The 22,270-nt window shown below is 29.7% G+C and overlaps 2 protein-coding genes across 2 annotated transcripts; one reads left to right on the forward strand and one right to left on the reverse strand.

The window, feature by feature from the left end:
* Positions 1–405: 405 nt before the first annotated feature.
* LOC145750222 (uncharacterized) lies at positions 406–16,187 on the forward strand. Its single transcript, XM_082566203.1, has 18 exons — positions 406–726; positions 1,012–1,150; positions 1,281–1,409; positions 1,844–1,938; positions 2,143–2,379; positions 2,568–2,693; positions 2,774–2,909; positions 3,067–3,172; positions 3,365–3,499; positions 4,100–4,217; positions 4,536–4,596; positions 5,181–5,269; positions 5,397–5,558; positions 12,888–13,158; positions 13,368–13,547; positions 13,727–14,066; positions 14,168–14,245; positions 14,373–16,187. The coding sequence occupies exons 1-18, from the start codon at positions 595–597 to the stop codon at positions 15,019–15,021; spliced, it is 3,183 nt and encodes a 1,060-aa protein (XP_082422329.1). The 5' UTR covers positions 406–594; the 3' UTR covers positions 15,022–16,187.
* Positions 16,141–21,129, reverse strand: LOC145750223 (intraflagellar transport protein 81 homolog). Its single transcript, XM_082566204.1, has 14 exons — positions 20,878–21,129; positions 20,378–20,588; positions 20,135–20,194; positions 19,926–20,057; positions 19,675–19,844; positions 19,462–19,579; positions 18,709–18,897; positions 18,475–18,618; positions 18,207–18,387; positions 17,788–17,975; positions 17,301–17,459; positions 17,059–17,181; positions 16,634–16,726; positions 16,141–16,536 (listed from the first exon to the last, which is right to left on the reverse strand). Exons 1-14 carry the CDS (start codon positions 21,036–21,038, stop codon positions 16,441–16,443), a joined length of 2,025 nt encoding a protein of 674 aa, XP_082422330.1. The 5' UTR covers positions 21,039–21,129; the 3' UTR covers positions 16,141–16,440.
* Positions 21,130–22,270: the final 1,141 nt, after the last annotated feature.

Here is a 22,270-nt window from a genome sequence, read left to right on the forward strand (position 1 = left end):
GTTGAAACTATATTCCAACAATAATTTTAAATACCATTATAGAAAAAGTATGCCCAAGGCGTTTTGGAATTGTGGATAAAAAACAATTAGTTGTAAAGTTTAGTTTTGCTGACAAACCTTTTCAGGTGAAACTTTTTTGCTTACTTTAATATTTAATGACGCATGCGATTTGCGGACAGCACATGGTTTTGTCTATTGTAAAGTTAGTACCCTGTAGCGTCCAGACGTCATGACATTTTCAAGTGGTCCCTTGGTAAAAGCTATACAGGTTGAATAGGCATTAAGTAGTCGAAATGTTGAAGTTGCTTGAGATATTCTACCGTTAACAAATTTTTTTTTATAGTCAATAAAATTAAAATTGTGATATTTTATTTCCAGCCTTAGGGTTATTGAAGTAATCGATTGAAACTTGACCGCTAGAAGCTAGGCGTTAACTAAACAAACGATGTTAGCAAACACGAGACGGTAATTAACGTGACGTAATGTTTCTTGGGATAAACTAAATTTGTTGAGTCAGGTTAAGGCAAATGCTTGCCTGTCTATTATGGTGAAAACTAAAACACCTGGATTTGCAAATTTCTTTATTTTATCAAAATGGATGTAATACAAACATCTTTGAGTGAGGAGAAAAAAGAAGAAGTATATCGTGTTAAGGAAGATATTCTGTTAAAGAACTTCTTGCAAAAATCAAGACAAGATAAAGCCAAAGTCCTACGCTTACAACAGGTACAAAAAAATACAATTAATTTTTATTTTTATAATTTTAAACTGAAACTTTTTAATGTCATTTAAAATGTTATAAATTATTTTAAAAACTCTGCTAGTATTATTGTTAAAAGATTATAAATATGAATTTCTGTATAACATTTATAACATTTAAATTTTAAAAAGTTATATATATATATGCCTACATCTTTTTCAAAAAAAAAATTGACAGTACAGGCTATATCATGTAAACAACAAATTATGCTGAAATTTTAAAAATGATATTTATTTATTTTATGTTTGTAGTTAAAAAATTATGAAGAAAGTTTACAAAGTGATGCAAGTGAAAAATTTGCAAGAAATCAAAAAGTAGCTGACAGACGTGTTAGTTTTTCATCATCTAGCCTTGTTCAAGAAGCTATAATAGATGGAAATAAATACGAAGGTAAAACTTAAACTTTAAACGCTATTTAAAAAGGACCAAAAGTTAGGTTTTAAATATATAACTTAAATACAATCTTATTTGACAGCTATCCTTAATTGATAAATTTATTTTTTCTGTTGTTATTTTACAGTATTGGAGTTAATCTCATCTGGTGGAATTCACTTGAATTTTAATATTTTACAAGGAGAAGGAATGTCTTTATTACACCAATCATGTGTTTATGATGATTATATTATTGCCCAGGCTTTAATTAAAGAAGGTAACTGTAAACTTAAATGAAAAATGCATAACTACATAAATTATGTCATCTGTATATAATGGGACTTAGTGGACGATATATATCCAAGTTACAAACCTTCAAAATAAAAAACACTACCGTTTGTGGTGGGCTACTAAATTACAACATGCAAGTATTTGTTGCAACCCTATTTAGGCAGTTAAAAAGCAGCTCAAAGGGTATGTAAACAAATAGTCCATATGTTAGACTTTAGTTAGTAAGTTTATTGCAATATAAATTGTATATATACAAGTATGTATAAACCAAATATAAACCAGGTATATTGCAATTTATATTGTCTACACCTATGAATATATATCCTATTAAATTTAAAGAAATAAAGAAAAATGTCTATTAAAGAAATGTTTAAACTTTGTATTTTTGTAACTTATTTGTATAAATATTTTTTTAATTAGGTGCATCGGTAAACAGTAAAGATGATTTTGGAGGAACACCTCTTCATATTTGTTGTATGTGGGAGTCTTTGAAATGTGCACAACTTCTTATTGCCGTAACTTTATGTTTTTTTATTTATTTTTATTAGGGTATTAAAATATTAAATAACCATCTCTTTATTTATGCTCTGTCTAGATATCTTGCTTAGTATTATATCAATAATGAATATTTATTAGACCTCTGACTCTAGTATGAAAATTTTTTAGGTGTTTTTGACCAAACAGTATTTTCTAAAAATTGAAAGTTTTTTTGATTTTAGAATAATGCCTCTGCAAATATTCTTGACGTTGACGGCAACTTTGCAGTTGATCTAGCTCCCGAAAACAGTCATTTAAAGTCTATGATGAAAAAACACATGCAACAAAAACTTAAAATTGATGACAACAATATACAAAATCTAAGAAACAAATCCCAAAAATCTTTGCTTCAAGGAATCCGTAAAATTTTAGAAGAAGGACAGTCGGTTGATATAACTAACAGCGATGGAATTTCATTTGTAAGAACAATTATTTAATTTTTTTTTAAATACAAATGTTAGACTGACATTTATTTTAAGTTTTGATTTTTATATGATTTTTAGTTTTAAATGTACTCCCGATTTTTTTCAGTTATTTTAGCTAAACATAGTATTGTAACTTGATATTTTTATGTTACATTTAACATGTTAAACATTAAATTGTGTAGCTTCATATTGCTGTCACGAATGGTTACTTAGTAGTTGCTAGAATGTTGTTGGAAAATAGTGCAAATGTAAATATTTCCGACTCAGATTTATGGACACCACTGCATTGTGCTTCAAAATATGGACAAGTAAATTAAATTATTTTAATTTTTTTTTTTGTGTTTCTGTCTTATAAGTCTAAGTTAATCTATAATTTTTTTTGTTTTAGGTAAAAATGGTCAAATTGCTTTTATCACATTATGCCAATCCACATGCAAAATCAAACACGAATTATACTCCGCGAGAATTTGCTAAAAATAAAGAAATAATTAATATGCTTGTTGATGCAGAAGATACATTTCTTGGTAAAATAGCTTATACGTCTTTATAACTTTTATTTAAAACACTTATATTCCTTGTTACTATTATATGGTTAAAAAAAATATTAAAACGTGTATAGTAAAAATAAATTGCCTTTATAAAATTTATTATTTTTACCTTTAAATTTAAAAAAATGTGTAGATTTACCAAAACAAAAAACTCCAGCAAAACCAAAAAGATTTTCTGCGAGTTTGTTGGACCAGTGTGATGATGATGAAGATATTATAAGAGTAACAACAAGATTTATGTAAGTAAAAGATCTTAAATTTTACTTTTTTCTTTTTTTTTTGTTTAACAGCATACAATAAAAATAATTTAGGTAACTCCATAAAAAAAAATTGAAAACTGCTTGTGGTAAGTATTTTATAAATTTATAGTTAAACATAAGTATAAAAATAAATGTATGAGTTAACAAACATGTGTTACTTTCATTTTACAGAACTTCAACTAAGTTGTGTAAGAGAGATGTGAGAAAAGAGAAAGAGATTGTAAATAACGTGGAGAGCAGTTTAAAACAAGAACTGAAGATCGATGTTGATTTTGTGCCACTTCCTAATTCTGAATCAGGACAAATGTGAGTGTTTTTCTTACAAAATAAATAAACTCCGCGAATAAAATTAGCATATTATAGAAGTTAAATAATTGGTTATTATTAAACATACTAAATGGATCATGGCGCCTTAATAGATTGTTTGGTGGCAAAGTCTACATTGATGTTTGCTCAAAGTTTAAGTCTTACATCTATTGTACTTAAACCACTTGTAAACAGGGGTGATTTAAAAGCTTTAATCATAAGCTAAAGAGTGTTAGTTTAATTTAAAAAAATTTCAATAGTACAAAGTTAATTTTTTTTATGATGGTTACCTTCCATTTCTATTAGTTTTATTTTTTTATTTTTTGTGTTGAAATTTTATTTGTTAGACTTGCTTGCTTGTCTTTGAAAAAAAAAGTTTATTTTATCCAAATGATAAATTAAATTTAATTATTTGTTTATGATTGTTAGCTTTAGCATAATTAAATCAAATTGTCCTATTAAATTGAATTATAAAAATAAATTAAATTTAATTCTTTGTTCTTATGGGTAATTGTTTAAAAAATCATTAAAACTTTGTTTATTTCTTATTAGTATTTGAAAAATTAAATTGATAATGATGTTTTTACAATTTTTGCTTAGTTTACGATCCACTTCCCCCTCCATGTGGAATTTCCTGCCACCCCCAGTTCCTCCTAGAGATGAAGCTCAATCTGAAGGGGTGGTCACTGATATTGATGGGAGAGGCCAATATAAAATGGTTAGTGTGATTGGTTTAATCTACTTTTGTTCTTAGATATTTTTATAGTAAAAATTGAGCATTTTAAAAATTTAATTTTAATATTAAAAGTAAATTACTCTAATCAAATTTTTTTAGGATTTAGTTATATTTTTATATATATATGATTTATTTTTTAAAAAATGTTTTTTAGAAGTTGAATCAAATTTTATTAAACCAGTTATGTTTGATTAAATAACTATGCATATTACTTTTTCCTTTTATTTTGCATGCCAAATTTTGATTTACAAAAAAAAAATTCTGTTTTTTTATTTTACTTTTTCTTTTATTTTATGTAAGACTAACAAAGCAGTGGTGCATGATGATATTACAGTCAATGCTGTTATAACAATACAAAGAGGTAAAAAAAATGTTTTTTTTTGTAAAATTTTAATCAAAGTAAAATTTTATTCTTTAAATAATAGAAAATCTAATAACATTGCATTAATGTTCGGTGCACATTTTCTTATTTTACCTCACTCATTTACTTATGATTTTTATGTTGCCAAGTTAAAATTGGAATTATTGGAAAATCTTTAAACATATAAATTAAGCGTTGATTTTTGTATGATTTATGTTGCATGTTTCTTTTATTTTTAACATATCTGTAGTAAAATTGATATTTGCATAGACTAAAATTTATTTTAAGTTAGGAGTTTTTTAAATTTATTTATTTCAATGTGGGAAGGCTAACTTTACAACCTAAACATCTGGTGGCATTTGTTACCTTGGCCTTATGTTGTCTTCAGTTGACTTCGACAGTTCGTTTTGGCTCGGCAGGAGTTAATACTGTTTATAGACATACTTGGGGGAATCAAGCATGGGAGCAGTGGGGATTGAACCAGACGCCTCATGTAGTGATTGCAAGTGTTTTGGCAGTTAAATTACATTATAATTTGTATGAAATATTAAATAGATTTTTTACTAAAAGTAATTGTGTTATAGCTGTTCGAACTTATCTATCGAGACGTTGTTTTGATGTGAGTAGAGCTTTAACCAAAATAGAGGAATGTGGGAACGCCTTTTTTGACCAGGTATTAAATTTAAAAATTTGTATTACATTTTATAATTGATAAGAATATTTATTTATTTAACTAACTTAATATTAGATACAAAAATAAATATTTATATGTGGTATCTTTTAAATAATCTTATTTTTAGACCGTGATACAAAATGCCGAAGATATCGCCTGTGAGAGTGACCGCACCAGGGCGCTAAGGAGCAGTCAACGAAATAGTTGGTGTGTTCAGGACAACGTGAGGACGAAAGTTGTTCGAAATTTGACCTCGCAATCTCGACCGCTTTCTACTGGGACTTTACCAGTAAGTATATTATTATGTGTTTCCATGGTGTTTAACAATTTCAAATAATAATTTATTTTTTTAATCGTATTTTATTTATTTAACATTTAATTTCTGCCAATTTTGTCACGATTTAGTTTATTTTATTCAGTCTTACTTTTTGTAGGGGTAAATTATATTAAAGAGAGAAATATATACGTTTTTAAAATGTTAGTTTGTAAGCTTATTATTGCAACACCCGATTTTACAACATTTTTAAAGCAATTATTTCTTATGCAAATTGTGACCGTAGTGGATGTCACGATATCATATGCTAATGCTTTAAAACCTGATGATTACGAGTACGTTCTGTCAGTAAAATTTTTTGAGCATAGGCTATTAGTCTTTTTCACGTCAGTCTAGACACTCCAGAAATCTGTGAATCAGAAACTTATTCGACCAAATGTCACCCTTTGCCGACCAAGGGAGTGGTAATTAAACAGGGTGCGAACATGTGTTCACGCCCCTTCTGCAGCGAAAGAGTTAGCGCGACTTTGCTTTAGTTTTTTCGGGAGTTTTTCGCTAAATTTCGTGAAAGTTGAAAGCGATTTTGATTTATGCCAGTGCGATTTTCAATTGTCCATTTCTCAAAAAAAAAATCACAGTGGGCGGTGAGGTCCCGCGCTACAGATTGTTTGATGTTGACAATAAAAAGTTGTCCGCTAGCAATATGACGTCATACAAGGGGGTTTAGTGTGTACATAAAGCTTGAAAAGCGTGAAGTATTACTTGACCGAAAATGTGGTATAGTAACATGGTAAGGTCAACAAAAACTAACAGACTAGAAAAGATAGATTAGTTGTAACATAAACACGTTTTAAAATTTTCTAGACAGGTAATTTACCCTGAGCTAAGTGTCGTATTTTAGTAAATGTCAAGAGTCAATAAATGTGTTTTTAAAATGGCTTTGTCATTTTTGTATAACTGTGATAAACCTGTTTAATTGCTATTGCCTAATAAAAAAAGGTAAAAACAGTAATTATAGTCATCTGATAGTAATAATAATATTTGCAGAACTGAGTCAATGCAAATATTATTATTATTACTCCTAAGACATCCAGTCTAGTCTTATAGATGTAAACAAAGAGTTACTCCGTTTAAATTATAGTAAAAGTGCCAAAAAGGGGATGTAAAGTAATCTAAGCATAAGATCATAATATTTACATTAGTGATAATCTTATTTCTTATGGAGATATAAAAGTTTATTTTATTGCTCAGTTTGTCGGTTGTTAGCTAAAGAGAATGGGTCAGCAAAATCTTTCGCAAATTATTAAGTTCATTTCTTTATTGATTTTGTATTTTTAATAAAAAATATGTAAGTTTGCTTAAAAATATAGGTAAATAAAATTGTTTTGAACTATTTTAAAAAGTTAATTTTGTAACTTATAACTTATTGTGCATTGAATGGCTGTGTTACGTTATTTAATTTGTTTTCTATCGAATTTGATTGTGATAAATCAATTTGTATTACCCCGTTTTAAAAACTTAGCAAAAAGGGGATTTTCGGGTTAAATGAATTCCATGGAAAAGTACCGAAAGAAAAATCTTTTTTCTATTTTAAGACCGGTTCGTTTAGGTTTAAAGTTTACTGCCAAACTCTTCTCTCAGACACAAACAACCTCGGATTATGACGTCATCTGAAACGAGACGGCTACGTCACGGTCCTGGACTTGTATTAATGACGTAATGAGCACCTAGTTGTGATTAGTCAGGCTGACGTCATGCATTAACCACGTGGTGATTGGATTTGTATTTTTTGTTATATAACCAATCCAATCGACCAGTCCAATCTATTAGGCCATAGATCTATATTTTGAATGTAAAGTATGGTAAGTCGTTAGTTAAGTTAAGATTTACTAGTCAGACTGCGGGTACGGCGTTAACATATATTGTTATTTACCGAGTACATGTACATGGTGTAGATTTATTAGTTTCTGTATGTACACTGCGTGTCGTTGCCGTAAACCCACACACAAAACTTTGAAATGTCGTGTTTTTGTACGCGCCAAGATAAGGTGCTTGTTAAAACGACAAAGTACGAGTTAATGTAAAAGGTGGTTTCTGTCGTTTCGTGAAACCAGGAGAAGTTAAGCGATTTTAATAATATTTACTAGTGTGTTTTTAGGTTTATAACTACATCAAACAGTTATTAAAGCAGCATTATTTAATCTGTAGGTCAGGCTAGCAGAACAGTCAAAACATTTTTAATATAACTGTAGTTAATTCTTATGTTTTATTGGTTGGGAAAACAAATGCTTATTCGAATTGAATGTTTAAATTGAAATTGCGGTATATTAAAGGAGTTTGTATTTCATTACATACGGACGTTGTTTTTATAGCCTAAATGTTTGTAAAAATTTAATTTAAAGTTTTAAATAATTATGAAAATCATTTAGACTTAAGTTGTAAGAAATTGCACATTTTTTGTATTTTGGTAAGGTTAGGTAACTAATTAAAAAAGGTTAATTGTGGGAAATATAGTCACGGGTTAAGAAAGGCTACGTCAGTTAAGCATTGGTTATTTCTATACTAACCCTTTAAGAGCGGGATTTATTATTTTAAGCATAACATATGCAGTAAACTTTTGACATGGAAAGATAAAGGGTTAATTAAAAATATTGATTTATAGAAACAGTTGTGATTAAACTGCACGTTTTAATAAGGCACAAAACACGAAAAACATTTAAACTAAACTATACATAACCACGCGCAGTATTCAATATGTTAAATCTTAACACACAGAGTCATACTATAAAATACACACACTTGTGAGTAAGGAATAAGACTTACAAAAATAAATGTTATAAATTTCTATATGTTTGTTTTGCGTTTCTGACATGATGTTAATATTCGTGACATAACTACCGACAATTTTTAGTATCAAGAAGACTGATAGTTCCTTGGTTTGAGCGATTTCTGTGACTGGTATTTTAAAGGGACAAATCAGTTTGAGTTTTAGTGATCTATTAATATCCGTTTTTTTGTGAATTTAAACACTGAGGTAGACAGGTTATAGGCGGGTATTGAGCTCTAAAAATACTACTTAAATGGTATGGAATTATGTTATATTTTAAAGTATTAGATACGGACTATATTTATATTAATATTAACTAGTATAAAATAGTCATATAGAAATATGTAAGTGGTTTTACATTTTTAAATGTAATTTTTTGAATTAATTTTTTTTTAAAAAACAGGAAAAAATGGATATTAAATAGCGATTTTTTTAAGACTTGTTTACATTTTAAGATTTTGTAAAAATCGAATTTTTATAAAATTTTAAAATAAAGAGAAAAAATTATATATAGTTGTAATCAAAAAAAATTTCAGGACAGCAAAATTTTTGGTTGTATAAAAATCAATAAGTTCGATAGGTTTATCGATGTCTTGCTGACACTCGATGTCTCTAATGTATTTATTTGTCAATATCTCATTCGTTATAAGCTCGTATGTGCGGCAGATGAATGATAAAAGCCTGACACGCTTTTAAGGAATAAACGTTCTCTGTGCCATCACGTTTTATTTAATTAAGTTTTTTTTTTTAGCTCTTGTATTGATAAGCTTATTTGTTGTCAGCCTGATGTATATATAGAGTAGCCTAAAAAGGGTATTTTTTTGCTTTAAAGTAATGTAAAAATATTAATATATGGAAATACGTAACGGTATGTATATATTCAGAAATATTTTTTTAATTTTAAAAATAAAATATTATAGAATTTTTTTTCGAGCAGCGTTTATACATTTAGTACAAACCGAAATATCAAAAAAAATTTTATTTGTTTTCTTACATTCCTACTAAATGTGTATTTAAGATGAGATAAAACATTTCGGAACTTGAGGTTTAGAAAGTTGAATTGCTAATGGGAAGTCTTTTGTTGAAAATCACTTTCTTGTATGATGTTAAGGGGCTAGTTACGTGCGTCAAAATGTATAGAAATGAAATGTATTCAGGATATGTGTACTTGCAATTGACGTCTTGCAGTAATATTTAAATAGGAGCTCATTTGGCATTCAAAATATCAGTTCAAAAATTCGAAATCAATTAAACCATTTTGTCAAGTGCGTAAATGCTAAGGTTTGACCCTTTGACTTAACATGTCAATTTTTAGGCGGTATTTTTTGTTGATTTTTTGTAGCGCGGTAGTTAAAGGGTGATAGACCGCGTTTCAATTTCCAATGAATTAAATAAACGTCTTCTGCGGTTTTAATTCGATTTCTATTTACGAATTTCAATACGTATTTTGACTGATTAATTTTTCCTTTATGCAGTAAACAGAAATGCAATAGAAAGTGAAATGTATTGGGCAAAATAAAAGAAATGTTATTAATTTAATATAGTATTGTATACAGTAAGATAATTCACATTTTATTATAGAACCAAACTTGGTTTAATATTTATTATTTTTTTACTTTTAAATATCCAAGTATCTAACATATAACTTTATTTATATTTAAATAAAACACTTGAATGATTTTTGATTTAAAAGTGAGGGAATTTTTATTCCCATGCGAGTTTTAACTTTACAATACCTAAACCTCGCGGGATGGTGGTTAGACAGTTATAGCCTATTGTTCGCTTTTCTATAGGGTGTATGCGCTAAAAAAATTAGTATTTCTTTAAATAGAAATATCGTGTAACTTGACCTAGGTTAGCTTATAATGAATACTGTGAAAAAAGTTAGGCAATTTGTCTTTAAAATTAAACGTCAGGCAATTTGTCTTTAAAATTAGTTTATTTAAATAAATAATGGCTTTAAAATGTGCTTTTCAAAGATTTTTGAGTAATTTAGAAGTTCTTTTTTGGAGAACTTTAGTGTGAAAAATATTTTGTTTAATAAACTAAAACAGTGAAAGTTGGTTAACTTCGCAGCTGTGCCCACCCGCACCTCACACCTGTGTTTGTTTATTTTAACAAGTTAACAATAAACTTAACCTTTAACCCTCGATTGAAGATACCTTAAAACAGAAACTTATTCTCATCGTTTAAATTGATTTGACATAAACAAAGATATAAAACACAAAAACTATTATTTAAATTCTTTGTTATTTTTTTCAATTTTGCCAACCTAAAATGGATTTAGTTAAACCATGTTTAACTATCATGGTAGCTGTAATTAATGAGGCGATCCATTTCCTAGCTTCCCCTTCCTAATTTAGGTGTTACTTAGTTTAGCGCCCATGGTTATAATTAAGGAGAAATTATACAAAGCTTGTGTAGTGTGATTTCAAGTATGTTTATTGCTTGATTGTAAGATAAATTTTTGTTTATTGGGCAAAAATTTTCAAAGAAAAAGAAAAGGGTTTTTGAAATCTCTGTAAGCCTAAAATCATAAAAAGGATCTAAAACCAATATAGTTTAATTAATTTAGTATTTTTTAAATTTATTTAAAGTTATATATTTTAATACGTTAGTAAAGGATGTTGCGTTTAATTAAACAATTAAAACAGTATTTTGAATTTTTTTTTTTATTAAATACGTGATACAAAATAGTGAAAGTTAAAATTTTAATTCGTGAAATATTAAAACTCCTATAAGTTTTTTAAAGGCAAACCATTGTCGTTAATTTTTGTTTAAAAACATTAATGTATTGGCATATATGTTATTACTGCTAAGAAGTTATTTTAATACGTATAATATTGCTTTTAGGTAAGTGCGTAAAAATGGTGATTTAAACGCTTATACCCATTACCGCCAAAGTTATATTTCTTTGTACTGGGAAAAAGGGGAGGGCGTTTTATTGTGTAATGGGAAATTGCCAATAGTTCAACCTTCTGTTAAACTTAATACCTGGTACGTTATTTGCCTTAAATCGTAACCCTACACCCTAGCATGTGATCGGTATTGAGAATTTGTATGGTGTATTTGTTTGCCGTTAAGTACGGCTACCCGTTCGATTGGAATGTGCTCATATTTAAATTAGTTCAAAGGGTTTAGTGATTCATTTATTAGGACAACTCTTCTGTTATTTATCGTAGCATACCAGGGTTAAGGTATCAACAGTTGTTGCGATAAGAATTTGATTAAACAGCAGCAAAAGTACACAGTCTGTTTGATGTAACCTATACATAGTACCAAGGGTATCAAGAAATAAAATTTCAAATATTTTTCAGAGTCGGGCGAAACATAGTTTTTGTTGGTGTAATTGATTGACTTGGCTCGTGATGTCATTACATTTGGCAGTGTTGTCTTAACACTCTTGATTTTTTTTTTTATTTGGCGAAAACAGTTTGGCAGTTAAATATTTTACCGATATTTGTATTGCGTTAAAAAACGAGGTTAAAAAAGACTTCAAGTTGTTAAAAAACCCTAAAAAATCTAAGATTCAAAAAATAAGTTCATTTTAAAAAGATAAGATAGTGATATCCGGAAAGACATGTCAATTATGGAATTTGATTTAATATTTATTTGTTTACTCCCTTGGTAGTTTAATCAAAAAAAATCTTCCAAAAATTGAAAAAAAATTTGGACGATATACGCAGTCAAATCACGTATTGGAGAGGCTAATTAAATGCCATAAGAACGATAATTATCCGTTTTAAGTAGAGGGGATTAAAGCAATATTGAAGATTATTAAGATGACTAGACGAGAAAACTGCCCATTAAAAATGCAGTGTTGTTATTAAGCGCTCAATTTATTACTCAAAACGGCAAATGCAGCCTTACAGTAGCACATAAAGCAGTCTAGGAAAATATGAAGTTTGTTGGGGGTTATTATACTTATTCAATAAGTTAAAGTTTAGCATTATTAGACACTTACATAAAAAAGGGCAAATGTATTCGTGACATTGCTTAAAGGCAATTTACAAATTCGCTTACAACAGAAATCCAATCTATGACTAATAATCGTTTGTGAATTGCGCGCACGTGAAAATGCTGGACTTGTCATTTTTAACATTGCTTCGAAATGTTACACTGTATTCACTTCCGTTTGATGTTGCATTAAGTGATTTTAAACTGCAGTAGCACGTTTTGGTTGTCATTCCAATTTTGTTTGCGATTTAAATAGAAAGTCGATATGCTAGTTAGGAAAGTCATAATTTGGATTCCCTATTTTAGGAAATTATCAGGTCACGTTTTGGAGCATTTCAACATTTTGAGATCAGCGTTATTAATTATTGATTAGCACTTAAATTGTTTGTTTCGTATTATTTGCAATGCCAGATAAGCAGTTTAGTTTTTTAATTTTGCCTACGCATGAACATTTTTGTAGCTTTTTGATATAACATTGATTTTATTATTTACAGATCTTTAGTTTTTAAAATATCTGTCTATATATGATTTCTATGTATAACAAAAACCCTTTGACCCAGATGCCGAACATGACTGACCCAAATCATGTGTGGGTTCATCACCCCCAAAAAGGGAGTTACCCTGACCCCTACCATCACTACGACTTACCCCCAGATGTGATACCCCATTACCAAGAAAGACCGGACACTTGGTCCACGATGCCCAGATCACGTATGGGTAAAACAAAGAGGGCTGATTCGTTGGATAGTGGGGTTTCAATGGATTCAACTAAAAAGGATTATATTGAGTTAGCTGGTACCGTAAAGAGAAGTTTGACTATGAAAAATAAAGGTAAACTTTCCCTTTCTCCCCCACAACTAGTAATTTTATCTGCAAATCTTGCACTTAACTGAACTTTTGCTTTAGTTTAAAAAAAATATAATTTTATAATATTTTGTAGGTTAATTATTTGTCAAATAGGTTTTTTAAATTTAAAACCAGGGTATTTTCTGTGTAAATTTTGCTTACACTTTAACTTATTAATAAATTTGATTTTACAGATTTTGAAAATGCTCGCGCGAAGCAATTTGGTGGGGTTCGATTGCGTAAAAACTCTTATCTTAACAGCGCAAACCCAACTTACTGCATGCCACCCCTTACCCCAACTGTGGCATCTTTACTCCACACTGCTGTGTCTAAACCAAGACACCAACATGACACCAGTAAAGTTATGAAGCCAGGTAATAAATGGTGGTTATTTTATTAGAAATGCTATAATAATTTTTCACTTAATAACAGATTAAAAATGAGTTAAGTTAAAATGTAAGAAAAAGTAAATTGTATAGTATTTTAAATAGATTTGTGGTTATTTGATATTATTTTATTTTTTATTCTTATTTTACCTTAATTTTTTTGTCAGTTATGTCAACACGGTCTTTAAGTGGTAGTTATTATGTTGAACCAAACTCCCAACAATATAACCAATACACTAGTTCACCAACTGTAAACCAACCAATATATGATATACCAGGAGACCATTATAGGCAGCCAGTTAGAAACCATATATACACCAATGTAGATGGTCCGAATACAAACCCATACAGCCAACCAGTAAATCGATATAGTCATCCGAACAATGCTCTCTACAGCACACCAAAAAACCACAATGACCATCCCAACCAATATAATAATCAAATGAACCATCAAAACCAGCAGTTTAACCGAACTAATTCTCCAGTTCAATCACCAAGAGAACACAGGTAAGATAACAAAAAAAATCAACACAAAATTTATTTAAATATTTTCTATTACCAACTTTTTTGTTACTTTATACAAAAAATGTTTTTAATTTCATTTTTAGATATGGTACATTGATGTCTAACAGAGCAGCAATATTAAGAGATGCAAAAAAAGAGAGGAACCTAGAATCGCAAGCCAGGTATAATTTTTTTAGTGCCTATTATAAATGCTTTAGAAATAGCTGTAACTAAACCTTTTTAAATAAAATTTTAGCATTTAAAGCCCAAATTGGGTATATTTAAAATTAATCGACTTCTTATTATTAGACATAGCTGGAATGGGGATAGGGGTATGTCCCAACAAGCCCAACCGGGGCCCTCACCCTTAAGGGCTGTTCACCCGATTATATCACCTCCTGCAGAGGTGGAAGGTAAAATGTTTACCGATGGGTTACCACCCACATCGCCAACAAATCATACTCGGTCAAACAGCAACCCCCATTTTGGGACCCAATTTTCTTTACCCAGAACCCCCTCAGGTAGAAGGGGGTCCAAAGGTTCAGAAAATCCTCCCCCACCGCCAAGGCGCAGTCCTAGTACTAAGTTAAGTACAACTGGGGCAAATAAAAGCCCTGTGGCCCCAGTTAATGGGCAAAAACAGCCATTGGGTTCACCTGGTCAATCCCCTGTAAATACCCCAATTGTGCCTGTTTCTTTACCCATCAATCAAAGTGCACAATTTCCTGCTCCTTCAACGGATTTATCTCCAGATGATGATCTTCCGGTAATACCCCCAGCATTACCCCTTTTGACCCCACAAGCACTTGTTAGTAGGGGGTCAGTTTCTGATAATTCGCTCCCCCCACCCCCACCACCTGATGAACTTTTAAAAGACACCCTTCGAAATATGGGGACCCTTAGAAAGCAACAATCTAAGGAACGGGAATTTTTTCCACCCCCTCCCCCATCTTTTTAACCTGTGAATTTGTTTACAAAGTCAAATTTTAATCCCTGCTTTTTCTTCATACTGCTTTATTATTTTCTTGTGCAATTTGTTTCCGTGTTGGTGTTTTTCCTTCTTCAAACACTTTATTGTCTAGAATCTGTAAATGCAGGTCATTTGCAGGTTACATATCTGACTCAAGAAAGTTGTTGTTAATATTTGCCAAACAAATTGTGGTCAGTTAAATAGGAATTAAAAAAAAATTCGTAAAAAGACTTTTTTTAAATTATCAAACTTACATATAATATTAAAATTAGGTCAAGTGTATTAAGGCTATTTGGTAAGTAAATTTTGGTCTGTTGTTAAAAAATTAATATCAATCAATTTCAATTTATATTTAACTTTAAAACTTTCCTAACATTTAACCTTTTAGTTATATCCGATTTCACTATTATTACAACAGAATGTTGATGCACTTACTTAAAGTGTTTGGGAATTAGCCAAAAATGTTAGTGCCTTAAATGATGGATGAGGCACTGAACTGAAATGTTATGCTTTGGCCTTACTTGTTCCTAATTTTATAAATTGGAATTTTTGTGGTGAAATTTTTTAAAGTCTTTGCTGTTTTGTTGTTGCTTCAGGCAAAGTAAAATGAAATCTATTGTTAAATTATGCTTTCCATTCCTTCTGTATAAGTGTTTTACTAAAAACAAAATTAATTAAGACTAACTCGGAATATATTTCATGATTACATTCCTCTTTGCTTTATAATCTGTGATTTGGTTTAACACTGCAATTACCTGTGTCATTTTTAAGACTGTGTCAGTGACCTTTTCTCCTACCTATATTTCTGTATTGCATTGTAATTAAGCCATGACACTCTGTCAAAATATTAACTAATTCTGTGCAGTTTTTTCAACAAACGCGCTGGTTTTTAAAACCCAAATTTAAATAATATATAAAGTTATATTTGGATTTAAAATGGTATGTGCTCTGTGTTTAGTATACTCAATGCTGTTTTAATTAAATAATGGTATTCTTTTTTGCTGTTAAGTTGTTTAATTTTGATTTAAAAGCTAAAAAAGCCTAGTTTTAGTTGTTGTCGATAATGATGTTTTAGCACAATTTACTGTTTTTGTATAATATTGTGTTCTAATTGGTTTATGTGCAAATTAACAATCAACATTTGAATAAAAATTTAAAAAGTATTGTTGCAAAAACTTATTCAGAAACCCAGTATTTTCTTGACCATTGGAAATAGCTATCAAAATTTTTTTGCTTGGTTAAATGTAAGTATTCCAACATAGTTCTTTAAGTTGTACTACATAACTCTAATCAAAACATATCCAAAAAACATCACATTTTTTAAAAGCGAAATTTAATACTACTTTGCGTAAACTAACAAACAACATATGTAAATGAACAACATAAAAGTTAGATGACCATTCTATCTTAACTTCCCTCTCTACTTGCAGAAAATCCAGGTGGACCTCCGTTTCTCTGAGGTGTTATTTCTGCTTTCTTTCTCTCGAGAATATCTAACTTTAGCTAAAATACGAATAAAGTTGAAGTTATGAATATATTTATTTTATTCTTGACGTGAATGGGGCAGTTACTTATAATGAATTTTGTTTTTTAAATTCACCTTCAACAAAGCTTCCAAATCCTTCCACATTGCAGATTGTTGAGTATTACTTTGTTGATTATCACGAACACTTTTCTGTCGATCTTTTAGTTTCTTGAATATAAAAAAAGGAAAAATTTTCTGTATTAGTTTATCCTTACTGTGTGGAGAGACAACTTTTTGGCCTAAACTCAGGGCCCACTTAGTATCAAGTTAACTTTGGCAGTGTTGAAAATTATTGAATATTTTTGCCTAATCCTTAATTTGCTGTTTTTTTGCTCAGCAGGATATAATAACATTTATAGTGGTTTACTGAAGGCTCTATAGTATAAAAAAGGGGAAAAAACTTGGTATCTCCTTTACTTAAGTTTATTGGATAAAAACCCGGGACCCTATAGTAAAGTTATGTGTTCTAAACACTACACCATGCTGCGAGTTGGACCTACCTTGGATTCATTTTCTTGTTCCTGTATTTTTTTGCTGTAATATTCACGGAGGGAATTCTTTTTATCACCCATCGTGTACAACTTCATCTCCTTACCAGCTTGCTCCAACTTTGATTGTGCAATCTAAAAATAAAGAAATAGTCCACCCAGGTTGCACAATGTTTGTGCTAAGTCATATTTTTTATATATGACACACAAAAGTAATTCATAAATTTGGACAAAAAAATAATTTTTATCTTAACCTTTATCATAGACTGCAAATAATAATATCGACTGTCATGAACAAACACTTCCTCTCTCAATGCTGACACCGAGTGTTCTAATTGTGATCGATTTGATTCCAACCCAGCAGCTATACCATCGTATTGCAACTTTTTTTCATCTCTCTCCAAGGTAAGTTCCTGATCAAGAAAATAGAAAAAAAAGTGTTAATGCATGAAAAGCATAAACAATACATAGCAATCTTAAATCAAGCACAAAATATAAGCATTACGCAAAATGTCATTTTATTATTAACAGGACACTAGTCAATATTTAAATTGTCACGAAATGTTTAAATTTTTTTTTATTTTTGCCAACTTTGTCTGCAGTAAATAAGCACCATCAACGGTTTTTAATATTTTTAAAGGCCTATTGAACCACGAAGTATGCCCCATTAAATATAGATTTTTGAAGTGCTACACATTAGCTCTGTGATCATAAAATTGGTACAAAAAAGGATAATATTACCTGACATTTTTGTCTCATTGGTCTCAGTTCCTTTAAAATAGGAGCAAGTGATGCTTTTTTCTCCATTACTTTAGCGTTGAGTTGTTTTACCATCTCTGACATGTCGTCCAAGGTTCGATGTTTGATGTCATCCATCTCACTTTTCATAGAGGAAACTTTTTCCAATTCATCTTGGGTGTCTCTGAAACCTAAAGGAGATATTAAAATATAATTTTTTTTAAATATATTCAATTTTTTTAAATATATTTTTTTAAATATATTCATTAGTTCTGATTTTCAAAAATAATACTTAACACTAACAAATTTTTTTAAGCTGTTTACCATTTGTTTTAAGCAATTTTCATACAATATTGTATCAAGATTGGTTATTACAAACCTACATTTGAAAGAGGGTTGAAATATGCTAAAACTATCTTTACCTTTAACCCCCTTTCTGGATTCGGTTGCAGAAAGTTCTTCTTGTGTTTGTGAGTGTAAAGTTTGTAAAACTGTTTCAGTTCTGGACAGAACTCCGTGCTCAGATCGAAACTCAGCCAATTCTGCTCGGTTACGCTTGTATTGATTGCTTTTCGATCGCAATGAGGTCACATATTTCTTGTACTGTAAAAAAGGTTAATCTCGAATATTTTTAATACAAATAAACCGAAGCATATTCTAGAAATCCATTTTTTCGTTTGTTTTATGCACCTCATCTCCTTTCAGAACCTCTCCTCCAAGTTCTTGCAAGGCCTTTCTCTTCTCAAACAACTCCTTCTGGATGACCTCCTCCTCTTCCCTGTTTCTCTGAACAGTCTCAGCAAGTTGTTCTTTCTTGTGAAGTAATATAGAGGCCTGGATACAAATTTTTCAGATTAATTTTTTTAAAGGTCATGCTTTATATATTATATTTTGGGTAATATAGGAATTAGGTTTTTTGTTAACCTGTTGTCGAAACATTGCCAGTTTGTCTTTGGCTGGGTTGGCGTTCATCATTCTTTTTTCCACAAGTCGATTTATCTTCACATTAGCTTCATCAATTTCTTCCTGAATTACCATCAAGTCTTGCTGACTGATTGGCTCCATTGCCACTTTCTTAAGATCCCTATACAACTTCTTTTTAGCTTCATATTCCTAGAAAAATTGAATGATTTTTTTAGTTTTTTTGGAAAAATAATTTTGGCAAAAATTGGCATACTTTAAAGTGCGGCTTTGCATTAGCACTGTTTGAATTTAATTTATTATTTTAATTCACAAAAATTAATTTTTCAAATAAAAAATATACTTTTGCTATTTGGTAAGTAAGTTTTGGTCTGTTGTTAAAAAATTAATATCAATCAATTTCAATTTATATTTAACTTTAAAACTTTCCTAACATTTAACCTTTTAGTTATATCCGATTTAACTATTATTACAACAGAATGTTGATGCACTTACTTAAAGTGTTTGGGAATTAGCCAAAAATGTTAGTGCCTTAAATGATGGATGAGGCACTGAACTAAAATGTTATGCTTTGGCCTTACTTGTTCCTAATTTTATAAATTGGAATTTTTGTGGTGGAAATTTTTAAAGTGTTTGCTGTTTTGTTGTTGCTTCAGGCAAAGTAAATAAAATCTATTGTTTAATTATGCTTTCCATACCTTCTGTATAAGTGTTATTTTAATTCATAAAAATAAATAATTTAAATAAAAAATATACTTTTGGTAACTTGTCCTCCAGAAGATAAAGATTGATCTTGTTATCTTCCTGCATCCTACTTATAAGAGATTCAGGAGAAGTATCTGCACCAGCTTGTTTTATTTCATACAGTTGTTGTCTGTCATTAAATCATTTTAATTAATAGCTTGAAGCTATTTTAATTGCAAATAATTACTAAAAAAAAGTTAAATTTTATTGTTTAACATCGCTGACCTGGTTCTTTGCAATCTTTGCTCTGCTGATTGCATCAGTCTTCTTTGCTGTTGAATCTTCCTCTGAAGATCAGTTCCTCTCTCCTTTTCCATTCTCATCTTCTGAGCAACTTGCAGAGTCTCTGTAAAGTCCGGAGTACCCTCTGCCTTTTTCTTTATTCTATCAACTTTCTAAAGTTTTTAAAAAAAATTAATTTTGAAAATGTAACAACAATAAAAAAACGTATAGGCTGTAAGATTATTATAATCTACTCTAGTCAGATTTTCTTTTTCTTCTTCCATTGTTTTGATGTCATTTTTAACTTCGGAAGTTCCATGACTTTGTTTTTTGATCTCAGCCAACTCTTTATGAATTCCAGCAAAATGAGTTTGCATTTCACTATACTGTATAAAACGATGATAATTATACATAAATAAGTATTAGCTAGTTTAATATGCTTCTATATATATATAGTGCCTACCTTTGCCCATGCATCTTGTAGTGGCATATCTGAAGAATCATGAATTAGTTCATCTGGAACCTAGGTTAAAATATTACCCATTAAAACTATGTTTCTACTCTTACCACACAAAAATACTAAGATTCCATTTTTAAATATGTTCCTTGCACAAAACAGTAAAGAAATAAATTGTAATAAAAATAACAAAACCACAAGACATGCAAAATTTGCATTCTTTACTAATAACTACAATAAGAAACTTACCTGAAGTTTGACAAGGTATCTAGCCAGGTAAGCTCTAAGTTTAAGGGCTTCTAGGTTGGTTAAAAGATAAAACAAAATAGGATGAACGATCGGTTTTTCACCGAGTACAATTCCCTGTCGAAAACTCGACACATCAGTGTTGTGAGGAACATATTTTAAGTTTCTTAGAAAAGTTAAAGTACGAGTTGTTCGTGAATCTGATGCTTCCTCTCTATTGAAAAAATATACAAAAATCAAAAAACTAACATATTGTATAGATTTATATATATACATAGTAATTATTAATCTCGACTTTAACAATTCTGTAATTTTTAAATGCCAAATTGCAATTTAAACTTTAATTTCGGCAACCATTTAAAATTTAGCAATTATACACCCTTAATCTGTTAATGCAGTGATGTTAATTTGTTAAACAGTTAGATAAAATTAGCAAATTAGTCAAGTAAGCAGTATTAGTAGTTTAAGAAGGTAAAATTACAATTTAAATAAAACTAACTTACCTGATATCGCCCCCTTCTTTTGGATCAATTTCACCTAAAACATCATTCAACAACTGAAGCAATTGTTCGGGTTCAAACGAGTGGAAAGTAATGAGATTTAAGTTTCGTTTTAGTGGTTCTTTATTAAGAAGTTCAACAACTTGTTTTGCTTCTTCGGTCATCGCTGTTTAAGTAATATTAAACTGGCAAATGAAAGTTTGTTGGAAGTTTTTTTTATTTAATTTTATATACTTGGGTTATTGTTGTCGCGCGGCATTTTCCTAATTCAAGCTGTTGCTAGAAAAAGGCTGACATCTAGCGAATATTACTAAACTACTTATTTTAAATGGACAATGAACTTAAAAAGTATGCTCAATGTTATCCCAATTTTTTAATTAATCAATTTGCAAAAAACATTAAAACGAAATTGACGTTGTTTTGTTATATTCAGATAAATATAACGTTGGTTTAGTTATTTAACTATAAAAGCGATATTAAACCAAGTCCCCAAATCAATTACAATAAAACTTATAAAAACAACCAAGTATTTCAAAAGAATACCTAAACGGATTTGTCAATATAAATGTCAAGTACAAAATCATGATGATGTATAAGTTCATAGAAAAAATAATAATAAAACGAGTTTGAATCGTTCTTGTGTTAATACAGGCAGGGATTATCTTTTAAAAGCATATAATGGCTTCGTGAGCTCTCTTTTAATTTAGAAACTTCTAATACAGGACTTGTACGAGCTATTAATAAACATGAAATATGCGTTTGTGTCGATTTAGTTCACTTGGGAACGATGTACGCGATAGTAATGGACACAGCATTTTGTTTGTTTAGCTGTCGGCGTTGAGGGATTTGAACAAGCGGGGATTTATTTGAAGCAATTTCGTACTGTATCAAAGTTACGATAAACTTTTATCTTTTACCGTAAATCTATTTTAAAATTCTTATAACAAATAATATTAAATTATCGTAATTAATAGAAGGTTAAACCAATACTTAAGGTTTATCACAAACTTGAGTAAAAGGGAAAGTGTTTTTTTTTAATTTTAGCTTTTCATTTTTTTTTACTATAAAAAATAACATGTTTTTCATTTTCTCAAACTAGCATTAAAACGCTATTAGGCCGCATTTTAAAGTAGTAAACAAAATAACAATATTTTTCAACAAAACAGTCTTATTTACGTGTAAATCTCACATTTGAGAAATTTTCGCTAGACTTGATTTTAATAATATTTATTCAACGTGATCCCGGGAATAAAAACCAGATTTTCATTTTAATATATATTCGTCATAACCCTACTGAATCATAACATTACCGTGGTAACATATAGGTTAAGTCATTTCAAGAGTTTTTAATGATGAATGTAAATAGCATTTCTTCCGCTTCAGTTTTGGTCGTCGT

The sequence above is a fragment of the Corella eumyota genome, chromosome 4 (genome assembly GCF_963082875.1).
Source record: "Corella eumyota chromosome 4, kaCorEumy4.1, whole genome shotgun sequence".
NCBI lineage: Eukaryota > Metazoa > Chordata > Ascidiacea > Phlebobranchia > Corellidae > Corella > Corella eumyota.